General features: G+C 41.0%; 1 protein-coding gene across 1 annotated transcript in view; it reads right to left on the bottom strand.

Moving 5' to 3' along the window:
- The window catches only part of prkcz (protein kinase C, zeta), a 103,093-nt gene extending 85,614 nt beyond the window's left edge, over positions 1 to 17,479 (bottom strand). The window contains exons 1-4 of the mRNA XM_029506294.1: positions 17,250 to 17,479; positions 10,865 to 10,986; positions 9,929 to 10,018; positions 9,579 to 9,629 (exon numbers count right to left, since the gene is read on the bottom strand). Of these exons, the coding sequence (XP_029362154.1) occupies positions 9,579 to 9,629; positions 9,929 to 10,018; positions 10,865 to 10,986; positions 17,250 to 17,326 (340 nt within the window). The 5' untranslated portion in view covers positions 17,327 to 17,479. The remainder of the gene's footprint in view (positions 1 to 9,578; positions 9,630 to 9,928; positions 10,019 to 10,864; positions 10,987 to 17,249) is intronic.
- Between the last annotated feature and the right edge of the window lie 2,118 nt (positions 17,480 to 19,597).

Here is a 19,597-nt window from a genome sequence, read left to right as displayed (position 1 = left end):
TTCAAATACAACACTTCATATGCCATGGGTGGATTAATCATTTTTTGTCCCCAGTTTGTGTTTCACCTTGTTTATGGGTGTCTTCATGGTCATGAACTCCAGCTGATTACTCCACTTGCCATCAGCTACCTCCTGCTATACAAACCCAGCAGCCAAGAGTATTCTTTCCTTGTGTTCATTTCCATATTCCCACTCCTGGGTTTACTTGCTCTTCACTCTTTTTGCAAGGACCTGTCACATCCAGTTTCATCCATGTTTCCTATTCCTCATTAACAACTACATTACATGACCATTTAGACTTACACACCTATTGGAGTCTTCTGAGAGTAAAGTTAATGCATAGAGTTTGTTAGTTTCACATTCAGTGTTTCAAATACAGACTACTTTTTAATTAGTTTCCAACACTGCCCAAAAAGTCATTAAGTGTGATACTGTGGTGCTTTTTTGGTGGATTTAAAACTAGGAAAACATTTAAAAATTAGCAAAAGGTAGCTGAAAATGTACTGAAAAGTTGGTAGCACACATTGCATACTGTAAATAACCTGGATGCAGACTGTTAGATATCCAATGATGACATTCCAACTCAGCCATACGTAGTAAAATCATTAGTCTCCATGTTACTTGCACTTTTTAAAACACTCATTCTTTCATTAAAATGTACACAACGTGCACGTTTATCTCTATTTTTGTTATTTTCTTTTCTGTTAATATTCCTTGGTCATGGACAGAAGAAGTTTGTCAATACTATGTGTACTATGTATAAATGCTGGGTATTCGAGTGCCATATGACATGACTAGACCGATGTTCTTCTAAGTCACATATTTGAAATCTTAAAAAATAGAACAAAACTAAACTGAGACTGATCAAACAAGACCCTTGTTCAAACATATGACTCAACCAAGGCCAAACAATCCTAGACACATGAAACTCCTGAATTACTTTAACAAGATTCTCAACAAATGTAAACATCCCTGAACCATGAAGCACCTCTTCACCCAATTTAGTGCAAATCATTTCAGTATATTTTGCTACAGAGCCAAAACAATTTCAAGACAACCATATAATGATAGCAAATAACTGTAGGAGTGGTTGGCTTTAAGTCAAGGGTCCATCAAATATCACTACAATTAATAAATGTAAGCAGGTGCAAGAGCGTTCGAGAATAAAATTAAACTTGCAGAGACTGTTGATTTAAACATAGAAACTGGAGTTTACCATCCAAAAACTTGACTTTATAATTTAAAAACTCATTTCAGGGCACATTTTGTAACATCATGGAGGTAAATTAACCCAGAACTGACAGGAGCAATCAGATTATATCTTGGAGTTGAAGCCTCCGAGAGATTACATCAGTGGCTACAACTTAAACCAAGTCATGAGTGTGCTGAAATTTGATTTTCAAAGCAGCTTTCCCGTGAATGGCTCCAAGCAAGGGTTGATGAATTTATGTAATCTCAACATTTGCCAATATTGAGCAGACCCAGTATAGCAATAAAGCATGAAAAAGACCTTAGGTCATGTGGTCATGACAACCACGTCCTTTTTGTGCTTTGTGTTCTTGAGCTAAGAGTAAACAACAATCATATAAATCTATGCTAATCAACAGAAGTGACTAAACTCCTCACTCATCGCAAATGCAAACAGTTTCAGCTGTAAGACTTATTCTTTGAGGCTGGCAGCAATGTGTCCAAATGCCCAATTATGATTGGAGCGTTAACTGATGTGATATAGTGATTGTAGGACAGAAAACCCTCTCACTTTGTCTTCCAGTTCACTCTCTTAGACAAGCATTGTGCTTTTTTCCTCCTTATTTCCTAGGGAGTGTATGTATATGGGAACTGATGTATTATTGAGCAGGAACTATGAGCAGCATAACAATGCAAGTGTCAAATTTGAGGAGCAGATATACTGAATGTATCAGTCAGACATCCGAGGACCAGTGAGTCTGCTGGTCTCCAGTTAACCAGTTTAACCACTTTCAGATTGCCTAGAGCTCCTTAATGCTGTCCCAACGGACCTTCTCACTAGTGCAACAGAGAACCAGACCATAGCCACAGCGGCTGATATGAACTGATACACAGTCACATCCACTAACAAGAGGAAATGGAAGCAGATGTATCATTATGTAGCATGAGGTAACTGCAACTGCATTGCACACTGAGCTATTCAGCTGAGTGTATCCATAAAGTGCTATTAATAGGTCGATGACCAGTCAGCACAACTGACACACAGGAAAGTAACTTTAGCCAGACACGCACGCGCACACACATACACAGAGCCACAGTCCTAAACAGGCTCATAAATAGCTGGAAACAGTGCAGGAATCAATACATGGAAAACTCAGATTGGACAGAGCATGGCCACTACAGCCCCAGATTCTCCCAATGCAGATATAGGCTCTGAGATGAAATACTCCGGCTCCGTATTCACCCTGAGTCTTGCAGACAGCAGACCAAGGACAGAAAAGCACAATGCTGAAGTGCCATGTCACTTTAGGCCAATAAATCCAAAGCAAAAAGGCCTGGGCCATCACCTCCAGCCACATCAGTGCATAGACCAGGGCAATAAAACAGTGTCCCTGAGACATTGCGTCATGGGAGCACCTAAAATCAGCGCTGGGCCTGGCTCTGCCACGGAATCCGGAAAATTTTATAGACAGCAGCCTTCTTGAAGTGGAAGAACTAGAAATAAAGATTTTAATAAAAATATGTAAAAATGTCCTTGATAGTAGAATAAACTGCAAAGGACACAAAATGTTAAGAGTGGTGTATGGGATGAATATGGCTAATCTGTTTGATGTGAGTGGACTCAGAAAATAGCAACAGTAAACTTGGCGCATTTCATCGATCGATGTGAAAAATATTACACTAACTGCTCTAAGTATGCAATACTACAGCTTGTGTATTGACTAAAAATGGTATTGGCAGGACTGATAGGCCATTGACTACTGACTGGTCACAACAAACCAAAACAAAATACCCCCTCCTCATGAAAATCAGCCAACATGAGCCCAGTGTCAAACTGAGATGATGAAATGGAATACAATGATCAGACTAATAGCTGCCAGCCCTCATTTCGGAAATCAGACAGTGGTCAAATACAATTTTACTCCACAATTAGTAGGTATAAGAAAGTTCAGTAAACCTGCTTGGGGGGGGTTTTCAACTGGCAGATGAGTTTTTCTGAGAGGACACATACATTAGATACTGTACATTTACAGGGCACATACATAGGCAGGGGGGAGAGAGAGTGAGCTGCTAGTTGCTGTGCAGACTTGATCAGTGGCATCTCACCCCAAATTTTGTGCTCCTGTCAGTTTAGGAATCTCTTTGTGAGACGCTTCTGTTGGTGATTATGTGTTTTTATTAGGCTGACAAAGAGCTGATTTTACTGGGTAAATTTTAACATGATATCATTATTATTGTGACAAAATTGCAAAAATCCGAGCTTCAGCTAATTGAAAATACTCAAAAGTGAAAGAGTCATTGCCCAGAAAAGGCTTCTAGTCCTCTAAAGACAAACTAAGTTTATGTCATCAATTCATTGGCTCACACTGGAGCCAACATTTCCCATTATGCAACAAAATACACAAATTTTCAATCTCCCTCATCCAAAATTTAAGACATAGATTCCATTAAAACATGTAGCCTCAAAGCCTAACTTGAGATACCCCTGATGCCATCACTGAGGTCATTTATTTAGCATGGATAAAGCTCCTCCAGACCACAGAAGACATATTGTTGTTTTCACTAATCATGACAAATGATATTACATATATATATCATTATATGTATTATGTATATTAGTGTGTGCAATTACTTCCTCAACGTTTCAAGCACATGCACACAAAACTGTATTCAACTGTCTTTACTCTCTCTGACACAGGAATGGTAGAAAAGAGAAAAGAAGAAGAGGACACAGCACTTTATTTTAATTTTTATGTGCTTTGTTTATCGAGCCTCTCTGCTCTGAAGAAATGAGCACATCCACCAAGCAAGCAATCCCATGAACCCCATATATACCCACCCACACATACATACATACATACATACCTATACAAGTTTTGCTTTGTTCGCCATCTGTATAATTTGGTTGCATAAAGAGGTTTTTGAAGGTCAGGCTTAACAATTTTGGATTAAAGCAACCATTATTACTATTTTACCACACCATTCAATCTTTAACCCATTTTCATGGGGCTAAGAATAACAGGTTCTCTGAAAGCCTGTAAAACAGCATTTAGACCATTAGAGTCTATTTTGGTTAAAGGATTCCAATAGGACTGGTGAGTCAGTGTTCTAATATGCAATCAACCAGCTTAACAGTCACTAAAACACATCTATTTTTTGACCTGGCCTGATGTAATGACAAAATTCTATACCGCCATAACAATGTACACATAAACATGCACATCAACATCATGTGGCACTCACTGGCAGGTGCAGTTTCTGAGTGGACTGCCAAATAGACAACCTTCCATGGCTACGATACAGTGAAGGGAGCCAGCAAGTAACAGGCACCAGCCATGCTAGCAAAGCTAGCAGGTTGCATGCACACAATACCTGCCTGCAGTGTGTGACACAGCAAGCAGCAGTGCATGAATCAGTCGCACACGCTAATCATGGGGGCAGCTTTCACAAACACACACACACAAACATATCACTCGTACACAGAAACAAGAATCCTGGCAAGGGGATAGTTGCTCAAATCCATCGTCTTGGGGTTTATTGGCAAAAAAATAAAGGATGGATGGATGAAAAGATGGATGATGGATAGACAGATAGATAGATGGATGGATGGATGGATGGATGGATGGATGGATAGATGCAGAGATAGATAGCTCACCGGTTTTCCTTCTTCCTCTCTCTCTACCTCTTTCAGCACATTATCCAGGCGACGCGTATATGTGTGTGTGTGTGTGCGTGTGTGTGTGTGTGTGTGTGTGTGTGTGTGTGTGTGTGTGTGTGGTGAGCTGGTGAGGATACACACTGCTACATCCCCTCCTCTGCCTCTCTCTGACAGTCCCTCCCTCTTTCTCTCTCCTCCCTGGGATTTATTTAATTATATCCTCCCTCGCCGTTTCTTCCTCTCTCTCTTCTCACAGCTGATAGAGTCGCCTTGATTTTCTCAAGGCTGTTGATTCTCCCTCTCTTCCCATTTTTGCGTCCTTTTACAACTAGTTATCCTCAATGAAGTCGCACCTCAGATTTTTTGCTGTGGCAGACAGATAAAAATAGAAGAACAAAGAAAAAATTGAGTGCCTGCCTTGTATATTAAGAGCTGATATCTGCAATCCTTCCTCTCTCTCTTGCTCTCTCTCAGTCTCTTTCTGTCGGTCCGTCTCTCTCCCTCTCTGTCTCTCACTTACACAGTGTCCCTCACCCGCCTCTGTGTCTTGTGTGATGCAGCAGCATTGCAGGCTCCTCCCTGGAGAGACAGCAGTGCCACAGAGCTGAGAGAGAAGAGGGGGATGCTGGGTAAAAGTGGTGGCATTGATGGGAGGGGAAGAGGGAGGCTGGGGCTGTGGGGGAGGGGCAGGGCTTCGTGCTGGCGATGGGGGTGGGGGTTCTGCCAGAGAATCCAGTGCAAGGCAGGGCAGCCTCCATCCACTGAGTGCATCATCCAGGATTTCAACACTTCCATCTCCTCCCACCCTCCATCATCCTCTCAGCACACAGAGGCGTCTGTTCATTTTGAGCACACACACGCATTCACTAAATCGCACTTTAAGCCTGACAAAAAGCTTATCTCAATGGGTTACTTGTCTATTGTTGTCAGGCTTTCAAGCACCTTTGTCAGTAAAGCAATCAGATATTCCTCTGTTCATTCAGGATAAAGCAATTTACCCCAAAATATGTGACCATAACAAAGCACACTGGGTGTGCTTTAATTAATTAATTAGACAGCAGGAGGGAACAAAAACAGATTACATCTATGACAGTTGGTTGCAGAGGGAGGGATACTATAAAGAATAATGTTTTACGGGAAGTGTTGGCCAAATGCTTTGAAGATTTCCATTAAATGTGGCACACATAACCGTGTTCCCCAGAGCTTGAATATTAATGGCTCTGGTGGCTTCCCGACTGTTCCTCTAGAACCATCATGTTAGAAAGGCCTCACTGACAGGATTACCATTCCAGTTTAAATTCTAGGATTCCATTATCTATACCGTTTATCCTTGTATGCTTGGGCTATATAACAAATCATGAAACGTTATGGCGATAAAATTTAGGTTGAGCCCATTGAGCACACCAAAACTATGAAAATGTGTGCTAATGCTGGCCTGACTCCACACAGCAGACAGTACTATGTTGGGGGCTATTAGCAACACTAGTGTTACCGGGGCTCCTGTTAACACATTTTGCACTTATTGCATTCTACTTCAAGAACATTTTAGAGATGTGAAACCAGGGCATCTTTTCTATTTTATCTTACAGGTCCATCGTGCTAAACATGTTAATCTTTTCTGTATTGGCCATTGAGATGTTTGCTGCCATGCCAGAGATTTATTTATATTGTCACAGTAAGTTTAAGGTCATGCAGGATAACTATATATTGTAAAGGCAGATGAAGCATGTTTCGAATTATAAATGATGTGCATGTCTTCTATAGCATTATCATTGATTTACAGTACTTAAATTTTGAATTTATGACTACCGGCAACATGGTGGTATAGTGGTTAGTACTGTTGCCCCACAATAAGAAGGTCATAGGTTTGGTTTCCGGCCTAGGGGACTGTGTGGTGTTTGCATGTTCTCCCCGTATCTGGGTGGGTTTTCTCCAGTTGAATGGTGACTCTAAATTGTCCGTAGGTCTGAGTGTGAGTGGTTGTTGGTCTCTGTTTGTCTCTGTGTGTTGGCCCTGTGATAGGCTGGTGACCTGTCCAGGGTGTACCCCGCCCTCACGTTCTCCCACAGTCTTCCGTCACACTGGTTACTCTCCTGATATTTATATAGTGTGTGCATTTCTAGCTATTTCCTATGCAATAAGATGATTTCATACTTAGTTGTAGTTTGGAAAAGCAAAGAGGCTGATGGGGAAGCATGCAAAATGCCCAGGGACATGATACACTCCCTTGATTCCCTTGAGACTTACAATTTCACTGGTTCATATGAAATATAAGGTGAGAGTTTGCAAAAAAAGTTAGCAAAATATTTATCATGATGATAAATATCATTGTGATCATCACTTCATCCTCATCCTGCTTGGTTCATCAACAAATTCTTTCTAAAGATGACTGAGCAACAAGGTCACCCTCTCTTCTCTACTGATTCTCATCCTTTCATCTACTCCTCAACAAGTAAATTAGGTTTAGCTGAGAAAACAAAGCAAGAAGAAACTGGTACATTAATTATATTGCACATCCTCCACTCGGCACAACAATCAAAGCTTTACTCAGCAATACATATATGAGAGGGGGTTAAATCTGTGTGTGTGTGTGTGTGTGTGTGTGTTTTTGAATGTCTGAGACTGTGTATCCTTCCCACAGTATGAGAGTTACACTCAGTTCCTCATAAAATAAACCAGTCTGCCTCAGGGTAAAAGAGCAGGGCTGCCCTCCCATCAAACAAACCTGCAGACACACAATTTGTAGTCTGCATGCTACTGAAACGTGCTGTCACAGCAAATTGACTGTCAGGGTGTGTAGCAAACAGCATGAGAGCATGAGAGTGAGATTGAGTTAGAAAAAGAGAGGGAAATGGAGAGAAAGAGAACTCAACTGATATTACAGTTCAAGTAGTATCAGCACATGTATAAATGGCACAAAATATTGTATCAAAATACAGATTTTCAGATAAAGACCCGGGTGACATTGATGCATAATTGGGGATGTAGTAACCATGGAAACAGCTGGTCACAGTGAATTTGACCACAACAGACCAGACTAACAGATATTAATAAGACCCAGAGTATGACTCCTCTCTGCTTCAGTAAGGGTAAACAGATCTCAAAACGTCATTACTACAGAAATTGAGTATTATTTTTGAGGGTTAATATGGTCGACTTCAAGTTTCTCTCTTCTACATTGATTTAATTTCAGAGTAGAAGTGTACCACTGAAGTGTCATAAATGTCATCAACCTCCCAGCAGAGCAGGTAGGCAGTGAAGGAGGAGCAATGTCTGCAGTGGGGAGATGTTTTACCTTAAACAACAGTGATAAAAATTTAAAGCTGATTGCTAATTCTGCCCTGCCAAATTCACAAGAGGAATGGCAAAATTCTGCGGTTACAACACAAGCAACTAGAAAAAACACCTGAAGAAACAACATGACAACAAGTTCAAGGAGTTTCCTTAGAATATGGTGGAAATTTTTTTGCACACTTTGGCCGGCTTAGTGCCAGTTGAGCACTATTTAAACACCACAGCCTGATTGTTGTTGCTGAAAATGTCCATCACTTCATGGCAACAGTGTACCATCTTCTGATAGCTACTACCAACAGGATAATGTATCATGTCACAAAGTTCAGATCCTCTCATACTGGTGTCTTAAACATGACAATGACTTTACTGTGCTAAAATGGCCTCGAAGAATCATGAGACCTCAAGCCAATAGAGTACCTTTGTGATGTGGGGGCACAGGAGACTTCAATAGTACAAAAATCATTGCAGAATCGTTCCACATTGTTGATTCTATACCACCAAAAAATAAATAAATGAATCAAGGGAGTTCTGTAGGAAGACATGGCTCCAAACAGGCACTAGCAAGTGTATCTAAGAAAAGTGACTGGTGATTGTACTTGGCACAAACGGGCATGAACAAAGTCACAGCTCCAAACATGCTTCATCTCTTTTTTATTTTGAATCCACTTTTTCCAAAGATGGAAAGAGTGAAACAGCTCACTTAAGGCTCAGAATTACTCTTGAGGGCACTGTGACTGATGTGATACAGGCGATGTCCATCTTTCTACCTATAGTCCACATTAACTTTTGTCTTTTCTCTCAAACATTTGTGTGTTTTGTTATTTTAAAATTGGAGATGAAAAAGATTTTAACAAATTTTGTTGTGTATGCATTTCTAAAACAGAACAACCTAAAGACAGCCTAAGACTATGATCCATCACACCTTTAAGTCCCAAACATAATTACATGTTATGTGTAATTGTTTCAAACCTATAGTATTTTCTTCTTTTTATTCATACTTTTTTTAAATACACAAAATGTGATAGTCGCAAATCCTAGCAAGTTCGCCCCATGTTTATAAATGTGGGCCTATTGCTGGCCTGTCTATCAAGCTATGCATCTCTTAATTTATTCATTCATTTATTCATTCATTTAAATGTATTCTATATGAAGGTGTTCACAATTTTGGAGAGACGAAAAGGTGCCTCTCGGTTTGTCTTCGTACTCCAAATATCCTAGTTAGGAAACTGGGACTTAAATTTCATCGGCCTGGAGTATATCTCAAAACTGTGCACATTATTCAATGACTGGCATGATCCTTAATTCATCACTGCATTCACATACCAAAGCTACGACTCTAAAATGGTGCATTTGGTTACAATCACAATGCATACAATCTTATGTATCCATGATCAAGGTCATAAAATACAAAGAGGGAAAGCAGACATGATTTACTCACTGTCTTCCCCAGGGCAGGGTAGGCCTGGCCGCTCCGGGATACTGGGGAAGACTGCAAAAGCAAATCAAGTGATCATTTCAATTTGTTGTTTTTCCTCATCTATCCAGAAGCAGAGATGGAAGGTTAAATAAAAAAAAAAAAATGAAAATTCTAAATCAAAAGGTTTTAAAAATGTTATGGAACATTGATGGTCATTAGTGGAACACTAATTGAATGCCCTTGTTTGAATGTCTTGATACATGAATTAAAAGTCACATACACCATTAATACCTTGATGTCCTAGACACATCTGTTGTGACAGACAGTTAAATGACTAACATTAGAAATAATAAGATGAAGGACCAACCGACCGTGCAGTAGCAGTCCAGATTTCTTGGTCCGATTGTAAATGCGAAATGCTTCCTCCAGCTCCATCTGAGACGAGATGGTACAAGGATCCCCTTAATGGATAGAAACACATACAAATTCACACCAAATGAAGAAGGTAGGTGTTCACTTTAAAATTTTCCACTCCTGTTTGTTTTAAAATATTTGTGCCTAAAATTGCTAGACAGACAAAACAGCACATTCACTGATGTAACTGCAGGCTTTACATTAGTTTCATTTTCAGCTACAAGTACTAACTCACAGTGCCTCCACAAACCAGTAAATTAGAGGTCCTTCTGTTTATGTGTTAAGCACCGAGTAATGCCTAGAGGAGGAATCAAATCAAAATCAGATTTATTTGTATAGCACCAAATCATAACAAAGTTACAAAAAGGCACTTTACATGAAGAGCTAGACCAAACTCTTTATAAAATTATTTAAAGAGACCCAACAGATCCCCCCCAATGAGCAAGCACTTGGCGACAGTGGCAAGGAAAAAAGAGGCAGAAGCCTAGGGCAGAACCAGGGTCGGAGGGGCGGCCATCTGCCTCGACCGAATGGGTTGAGTCAGAACTTTATCAGAACTTGAAACTTGCAGGTCGGCGCAGAACTAAACTACAGGTAGGAAGGGAGTTCTAGTTCTGACATTCACCTAAATTCTTAAATTAAGATAATAAAAAAAAGTGATTGCTATTGCTGTATAGGCAAACTTGTTGGGTGCAGATGGATGAATATGAGTCCTTCAAGTCATTTCAGTGTGCAGTGTGATGTGTCAGTGATGGCTTTGGCCTGGCCAGATGGCCAGGAAATGGGCTTTGGGCCAGATGTTTAGTAGTATAACAAAAGAGGCACAGAAGCTGCCTTCAGGGACAGACAGAGAATGCAGATTCATGCATAGTACGAGTGTGAAGCACACCAACCTTCATCATCGATCCACTTGAGCGTGATGGGCTGCTGTTTGGCAACACTGCACACTGTTCTCACCTCCTCACACAACTCCACAAAGGTTACTGTGGTAGCCAAGTCTGTGATCAACATGTCCCTGAATGAGACAGACAGAAAATGTTAAGATTGAGTCATTTTGTTTAAGTGGAGCAGAGATCCTGAACTCCCTCGGGGGGGTTAAGGAGGCAACAACTAAAGGAGAAACTTTTATTGAACTCGAAGCAAACCTTCTCTGTGATCTAACACTGTAGGTGAAAAATAAGCAGTCTCACTCCGCAGTTATTTCACAAGGTGTTCAGATAGTATTTGGATGCACAAAGATATTTGCCAGAATCACATTTCATGGTTGGGTTTCTAACAAGCTTAATAGCATATTGACTAGAGAACAAGATAATTACCGGGCATTTGCTGTTGGCTCCACACAGTCCTGGCTCCCTACCAGCTTGGCCTGATCTTAATTGAATTTCTATCGCAGGTGTTCAATGATACCATCCAAGGTCCAACAAATAAAATCACAATTTTGACAAAGTAACAGTGATTGTATCATTGTCTCACCTAATGATGAAAAGAGGTGACACTGGCACAATTCAGCTATTAACCATAAAAGTATCAAAACTGACATTGAGAGGCTCTCCAATTTAATCTTCTTATGTCAGTTAATTTGGTTAATACTACAGCCATACTTTCATGGCCTTAGTATAGCTTTATTAATGTGTATGAAATATCACAAATATATTTTTTAAAAACATGATCCTGGGAGCAATGACCTTGAATGACATGTTTAACCTGAAACAGAGTGGCTTTATTCCATATCAGTGCTGGCCTTCAAATACCCTTATCAGTTCAAAGAGGGATGTGCATGTTCAGTATCAAAATCTGCCCTCAAAGTTCTGCTGCTTAATGAACATGACACTGTGGGCTGTATCTATTCACATTCAACACTGCAGCCACTCACACCGATTGGATTTGTGTATTTTATTCTGTAAACAAATACCACAGCCAAAAATGTGATTTTAAAAGATATATGTAGGAACTGCATTGCCTGGGTCCACATGAATGTCTCTGACACATTTCTGGGTGTGTGTCGCCAAGTGTTTATTTTATGGCAAGTGCTTGTTGGACTCCAAGAAGGTGGAGCAGAGACAGCTTGCTTCCCAGCAGGCATTGTTCCACACACTCAACACACCCACATATACCAAGGTGGAATGAGGCACACATATACATTGTACATACATACATACATACATACACACACACACACACATATATTAATATAAATTTTTGTGAGTGTGTGTGTGTGTGTGTATGTCTCTTATTATTCGAGTTACATGGGTGGCCAAATGTTTCTGTCACCCATGGCTCAAACTGTGGGCAACTCAGTGTGTTGTTTCCTTGGAAAAATATCCTGGGTTACTGGGTCTGCACTTACTGCTACAGGCAACACATTAAACTTTAAAATTCTGGGGTGAAATTTTGTAGCAGCTTCTGTTGATATTTACCCACTAGCCAATTAAACTGCTCTCAGAAGAGTTAAAGGTCAAATTGTGGGCAAGATATGGTCAGAAATTTAATTTTGAAATTCTCTAAAAATCAACCAACATAATATACAATGTGTAAAGGAACCACAGTCATGATGTCATGGCCAAGACCTTCATCTATTGTATTTCAGCAACATCACATCGCAGAAATTTGCATGCGAACCATCTCGCCCGACCCCTGCTCTTGTAAAACCACTTTGAATGTCTTAATGCCATATGAGACGGTGTAGCATCTAGGCTGCCTTTTCTCCTATGTAAGAGGAAGAACAGCCTCCTCAACAACTTGAAGTTAGGCTACAGTTCCAAAGATCATACTTTTACACCTTTGGAAACATGCCATTTCATGACTGGCTTTCAAATTTTCTGGACAATTTTTCCTCCCACCCATCTCTGTATCTTACGGTTACGGTGCAGTTGGTGAGAGGTTAGAGTAGTTGACAGTGGTGTTTGAGATAGTTCCTTTTGTGTTCCTTTTGTGTTTGTGCCTCTTTGACACCATGTAGTTAGTACAGGTGAGCTGGCCTGTGTTGGAGTGTTGTTTGAGTATAGGACCATTTAGGTGAGTTTAGTTGCTGAATCTACTAATGCAGCTTGTATTGCCTCCACCTCCTGCGCCCTCTATACTTTCATGCCCCCTACCCGAACCAGGGTCTGTATCCCATCCCTACTTTTATCTCCACCTCTTCTATTTCTCCCCCCTACCCGAACCAGGGTCTGTATCCCTACCCCGCTTTCACTGGTGCAGTTGGTGAGAGGTCAGAGTAGGTGATGGTAGTGCTGTTTGAGATAGTTGTCTTTGTGTGAGGAGTGGTGATGGCTGGCATTAGGGGGGTGACTCTGGGACGCCAGTGTTCACGGTCTAGCCTTCTGGAGGTGTTGTGGGCCTAACTAGACGAAACACCGGTGAAAGGAGGTTCCCACGTGATGACCCCAAAGACATGATAGCTATCACCGCTCTAGTTGGATATTATCTGTAGGGAACATAGAGCAGTGTGAAATTTTGTTGCTAGGAAGGTGATCACTGAGTCTGGTCCATTTTTTGTCACACAAGTTTCTTGTGTTTCTCTAAATAAGTAACCTTAATTTCTCTATTTTGTTCAATTTCATTTTTCTCTCTCTCTCTTACTCAGAAATGTTAGTCAATGACTGATCGGTACTGAAACTTGGCTATTGTGTCTGCCATACTTTCCAATCACAACATTTTTTTAAAATACGAGTTTTCATTTTTACACAGTAACTAACAAGCAAAACCATGTTTTGAAGTTACACTATTTGAATTTCAGCTTGCAACCGTTACAGGGAAATCCCTCTAACTAATGGTCTGACCTTATCGCTAAAAAGAGGTTAGATGCATTAACATGTCATGTTATTCAGGAGTTCAGGTTGTATCTAAAGCTCACATAAAAAATAACAGGATGCACCTTAGCTTAAACCAGTCACATACCACCCAGTCTCTCTGTGCACACAGGTGTCTAAAATACATTGGGGGATCTGACCAAGCTAAAAGCAGAGAAACACTTCTGACCCAATTCAGAGTTTTACATCAGTTCTACATCAGTGTACTGCAACCTGAGAAGTAGAAATCACAGCATCAAATTCATTACTCCTGCCTGCACCCTCATTGTTCACAAAGGTTTCCCTCTGAGACAGACAGGTCTGGTGGCTGGTGGCTCCAAAAAACTCATTGGAGCTTTGAGGTCCTTCATGCTCCCCAGATTAATGAAACACTCAACAAGACGGCCTTTCAATCTCAGGCCGAAGTATTTTGGTCTCAGTGTATTATGGACCTTGTTTCTGTTAATTCAATGTGGATCTAGAAGGCATGCCACAATCATTCATCCACACGCTAATTTTTGGCACTGTCAGCAAGCTTAACTAGTTCTGAGATACCCATACAACAGATACACACATATATTCAATTAATTTATTTATCAAGTAGGAATGCATTCCAGTGGCTTCAGAAAGGTTTCAGTCGCCATTGTTTTTCTTATGTCAGTATCACCGCTTATCTATAAATAAGTATTATGGAATACAAACACTAAGGATTCTAAAATTTCAATCAAGTACAATTGCGACTTCCAGGTGATCCATTGAAGGGTGTTTTTCGAATGAAACATGCTTCTCCTGCAGTCTAGTCTCAAGACATCCCATAATTCTCGTAAAATCTTGTCCCAGGAACTCTGCTTTGAGGAAGATGGACAAGAGCATTTTGTGTTTCCAAGGTTTTGGAATGATGATTTGCAGTCAACTGGTCAAGGGACCTTCAACATCATGTCCTGCCTGTTGTAAATGCGTAAAAAAGTTTTTCCACAACACTTTTGCGATTAATATCTATTTTTAATGTGACATTAAGGTTTTGCGCATTTCAAGAATCAATGGTAATGTACCTTCTGATAATTTGAAAACAGTGTCTCGATTGGATAGCTTGTCCAATTACTGTACAACTGATTCAGCTGTAGTTTGAGCTTAATGCTAACATTAAAGTTTTACTTACCTGATGTGGAAACACAGTTATGACCCTATTCAGCCACATTCCTCAGTGGATGCAGTCCACTGCAGATACAGTAAGATAGTTGTTTTAGACCATGAAGGCATAACTAAATAGACAGTCTGGCTGAACTTTGGTTCAGTTTCCAGGCCTGGGGCGTTTCTGTGTAGAGGTTTTCATGATCGCCCTGTGTTTGCATGGATTTCCTGCAGGTACTCTGATTTCTTCCCACCGTCCAAAGACAGGCAGGTTTAGATTAATTATGAGTGTGACTGGTTGTTGGTCTCTGTCTGTCGGACCTGTGATGGACTGGTGACCTGTCCAGGGTGCACCCTCACCCAGTGTGAGCTGGGATTGGCTCCAGCACCCCAAGGCAACCCGGAAAGATATAAGCACTAGAAAATGAATGACTGTTAAGGCCATTATGTTTGGTATTGTTAGCTATTAACCTGATCTAAAACACAACAGATTACGGACTTGCTCACTCATCGTTGTCAACTGCTTTTTCCATTTCTGGGTTGCGGGGCTGCTGGAGCCAATCCCAGCTCACATCAGGTGTGGGGCAGGTCGCCAGTCCATCGCAGGGTCAACACCCAAAGACAAACCATTCATGCTCACATTCACATCTACAGTTAATTTAGAATCACCAGTTAACCTAGAAATGCATGTCTTTGGATTGTGGAAGGAAACCGGAGTATCCGCAGGAAACCCACACAGACACGGGGAGAACATGCAAACACCCAGGCCGGGAAGATCAATGTTTTCCTCCTTTGCTGGTTTTCATGTAATTATACGAGCATGTTGAGTGGAACAGGGGCATGCTGATTAGCGCTATTGCTCAACAGCAAGAGGGTCATGGGTTTGATTCCCAGGCCTGGGACCTTTCTGTGTGGAGTTGATATGCTCTCCCTACGCCTGAGTTGTTTTGCTTCCACATTCAAAAGACATAGATGTCTATGTTTATTGGTTTATGTCAGCCCTCTGATAGACTGGTGACATGTCACTTCAGCCACTTCAGTGACAGAAAAGTCACCAAAGTTATATACTGGGCATTTGACCTTACTTAGAACAGTTTATAAATTATTAACTGAGTAATCATAAAGAAAGGGTATTTGCAGCCTTACAGCTAACGATGACACTCCTTCACCTTCTCTAGAGTAGTTATGTGTACAAATCCATCCTGTTCAAAAGGTTAGCCTTTTACAGTTATTTTAAACTCCAATGGGATGAATACAGATTACAACAAATTAAAAAATACCCACGAATCCCATGAATAGAAGTTGAAATTACACCAACAATACAAAAGTGAGGGGAAAAAGTATTGGTAGAAGGATTCAGCAACAAGGACACCAGGCAAACAGAATTAACATAAATAGGTCTGTCATAAAAGGGCAGTGTGTGTCATCTACAGTCATCTGCACTGTGAACTGAAGAGTGAAGTAAAGCCTTACCGGTTCTCAAGGTACACTTAAAAGATTGCATATACTATCTACCACGGATCCAGCACACAAATTCAAATATGAGTACAAGAATCTGTACTCATGGAGTCTTTGGGGTTGAGGAGCAAGCGGGACCGTTGTCCAAGTTAAGTTTATTATGAAAGATTACACTTGTACATTACTTATATTTGAGAAACAAATTTTTAAGCCTTCCCAAAACGGAATTGGGGCTTATTTCCCTCATTGGGAAAATAGCTGTTTTATAATCTTGGGATTTAAGCGGTACAAGTTTCTAATTTGGAATACTTTACAGTATTGCAAAAAATATTAATTTTTTTAAACTTCTTGGACTATCTTGAAAAGGAGATTTCTATCTGAATGGGCATTCACCCGAATCAGTAAAGGTAAATAGGAATATATAGGATGTGTCTCAGCAACAACGAGGAAGGTTCATTTCAACATTAGAGAAAAACGTACCTCTGCTCATTGTCGCATAATAAGGCAAAAAAGGGGAAATTAGCAGAGCACATTTCCACAACTGTGGAAGAATTACTCGTGTCGTTGGTGCGACAGAAATAAAATATCTGATAACATAAATGAAAATGTTATTCGCTGCACGAGTTCAATTGTCTATTTTGGGTTAATTATACAACGGCCATTAATTGTCAGTCTCGTTGTTCAGTTACACTTGTGCGAGTGTGATCTCAGATACACAACAGTGACTCACCTGTGTTAAACTCATAAACCCACCCACCCGTTATATGAGTACAAATCTCCAATCCCTGATCCACAGGTGTGGTTCTTTTTTTGTTTTTGTTTTGTGTTTTTTGTTTTTCTGTTATCGGTAGCTGCCAGCTCCTTGGTGTCTGTTTATTCCCTCTTAAGAGCTACTTACCCGCAGTAGTGTGCTTTTATTTTCACAAACTCCGTATCCAAGTTCGTTATGGATCCGTTTGACGCTAGCATATGCATGGTGCAGCTCGGTTTGTCTCCCAACACAAACGTTAACTGTACAGGCCTGAAGTCGCCGTGTCACCCGGTCACGTCAAGAAAACAAAAGTTTACATAACAGGTCCGGAGAAAAGGGAGATGACGGAGGGGACGCTTCGGCCGACACAGTCAACAGAAAACTTGCCGAACTACTTTAAAGTTTCTTTCGTTCAGGCACCAGGGACGCTGTGGTGGCGAAGGAGCGGCTGAAGCGGCTTCAAATTACCTTACGGCTGCACTTCACAATAAAACCCACGCCGGCGAGTCTGCGTTGTAGCGGGTTCATGGACAGGGAGTGGTGCTCTTATTTTCAAGCGTACATTTCCGAAAGCCCGAGCGAGTGGCGGTGGATTTGATAGTTTCCGGTGGCTCACCATGGCTACCGTAATCCACTTTCACCTGTCCCGTTGTTTGGAACGGACCGGTCCACCTCCTGCGATTATAGGGGAATTAAAAGCTGCTTAATGGAGACTCGTTATAAGTTTAATTATTAACGTTGAAGTTTCACTTTTTTCCTTTATTGTTTACCTTCTAATCTTTTAACGGGGTCTGTCATAAGATGAATACTTAACCTGAACCTCATCCTCCTGAGAACTTCATTCTCATACGGAGGACAAAACAGTTTGGGCTCTCTTCGCAATTATAATTATAACAACAATATAATTTTGCTCAACTTAGACCTGTGAGCCTTAGTGGTGGATACTTGTGTCTGTCATCTTGTGGTCACCAGAGCACGTTACAATCATCACGGTTGGGTAATACTAGCCAATTCCCAACAACATGCATGCCAAATTAAAACTCTGGTGTCAGGAGGTTAAAGCCTCTTTGTGATGTGATGGCCATATTTATCACCGTGTTTTAATTCCCATTCAGTGGTTGATAGAACAGAGGACTTCACCCATACAAAGGATGATGACCTTATGAGTAACAGCATGGTTGATACTGTTGGCTGTAGTAGTGTAATTCACAAGTTGTAGTTCATTACTGTGCCAGTAGGTCACGCTCTCTAGGTGTTGGTTTAGTTATGGTTCCTTGAGTCTCCAAAAGGCAGATCTACAGTTAAAACTTAAACTTTAATTACTCTTCAGTTGTGCTGCTGTAGACCTAGACTGCTGGGGGATTATGTCTCTTCCTGCAGTCTGTGTTGCTCTTAGATATCATTAACTGACACTGTTAATCACTACCTAGTATTATTTACTGTTGCAGTTGTTGCACTGTCACCAAGTGCTTGCTCATGGGAGGAATTGTTTGGTCTCTTAAAAAAAGAGTTTGCTCTACGTAAAGTGATGATGATGATGATTATTATAGTGTTAGTATTATTAGTATTATTTATACAACAGCATAGTGGTTAGCACTGTTACCTCACACCAAGAAGGTAACGGGTTCGGTTCCCAGCCTGGGGCCTCTCTGTGTGGAGTTCACATATTCTGCCTGTGTCTGTGTGGGTTTCCTCTGGGTACTTCAGTTTCTTCCCACTGTCCAAAGACATCGTGTTTGGGTTATTTGGTGACTCTAAATTGTCCATAGGTCTTAGTGTGAGTCTGAGTGGTCTCTGTCTGTCTCTGTGTGTTGACCCTGCCCTCGTCTAGAGCTGGCTGGGATTGGCCTCAGCAACCCCACAACCCAGAAACAGATAAGCAGTAGAAGATAAGTGAGTGCTTCATGAGTAAGGCAAGTACTTTCTCAGTGTCAGGATCTGGTTCAGCTCTGCTCTCTCTGTTTTTTATCCATGTTTTCCTTCTTCCCCAGGCCAGGGTGGGGCTTTTGCATCCACTGTCCTCTGTACATCTGCTTCCCATCTACCTCATTTCCCTCCACTCTCATCTGCACCAGATACAAGATGGTCTCATCCTCTACTCTTTGAAAGTTAATTATTTCGCCCCCTGAGGTAAAGCTCTTGGATCCTTGTGCCTGTATTTTTTCATCCCAGAATTGCTATTGACTGCTTTTGACTTTTGACCCTAACACTAACCCTAACCCTACCCCATCAAGCCCTGTCAGCCTGGCTTCCTGTGTGCTCGTCTGCCTGTATCCCCCAGGGTTCTTCCTCATTCTCAGCAGCAAGAACACTATATATTTGAGCACCCTCTGTCACAATATAAAGTCACCACACCTGCTCTGTATTACAGGTTCAGCCAAGTAACTTCCTTACACCCTAGCAGTAGCTTTGGTGTTGGCAGATTAAATAGGTGTCTATGGAGATTTTACATACTCCAGAAATTTGCTCCAAAAACAATCATTTCATTTTGGATG

The sequence above is a fragment of the Echeneis naucrates genome, chromosome 7 (assembly GCF_900963305.1).
Source record: "Echeneis naucrates chromosome 7, fEcheNa1.1, whole genome shotgun sequence".
Classification (NCBI taxonomy): Eukaryota; Metazoa; Chordata; class Actinopteri; order Carangiformes; family Echeneidae; genus Echeneis; species Echeneis naucrates.
The sequence above is the reverse complement of the archived record's forward strand: the minus strand, read 5'-3'. Positions and strand labels throughout refer to the sequence as shown.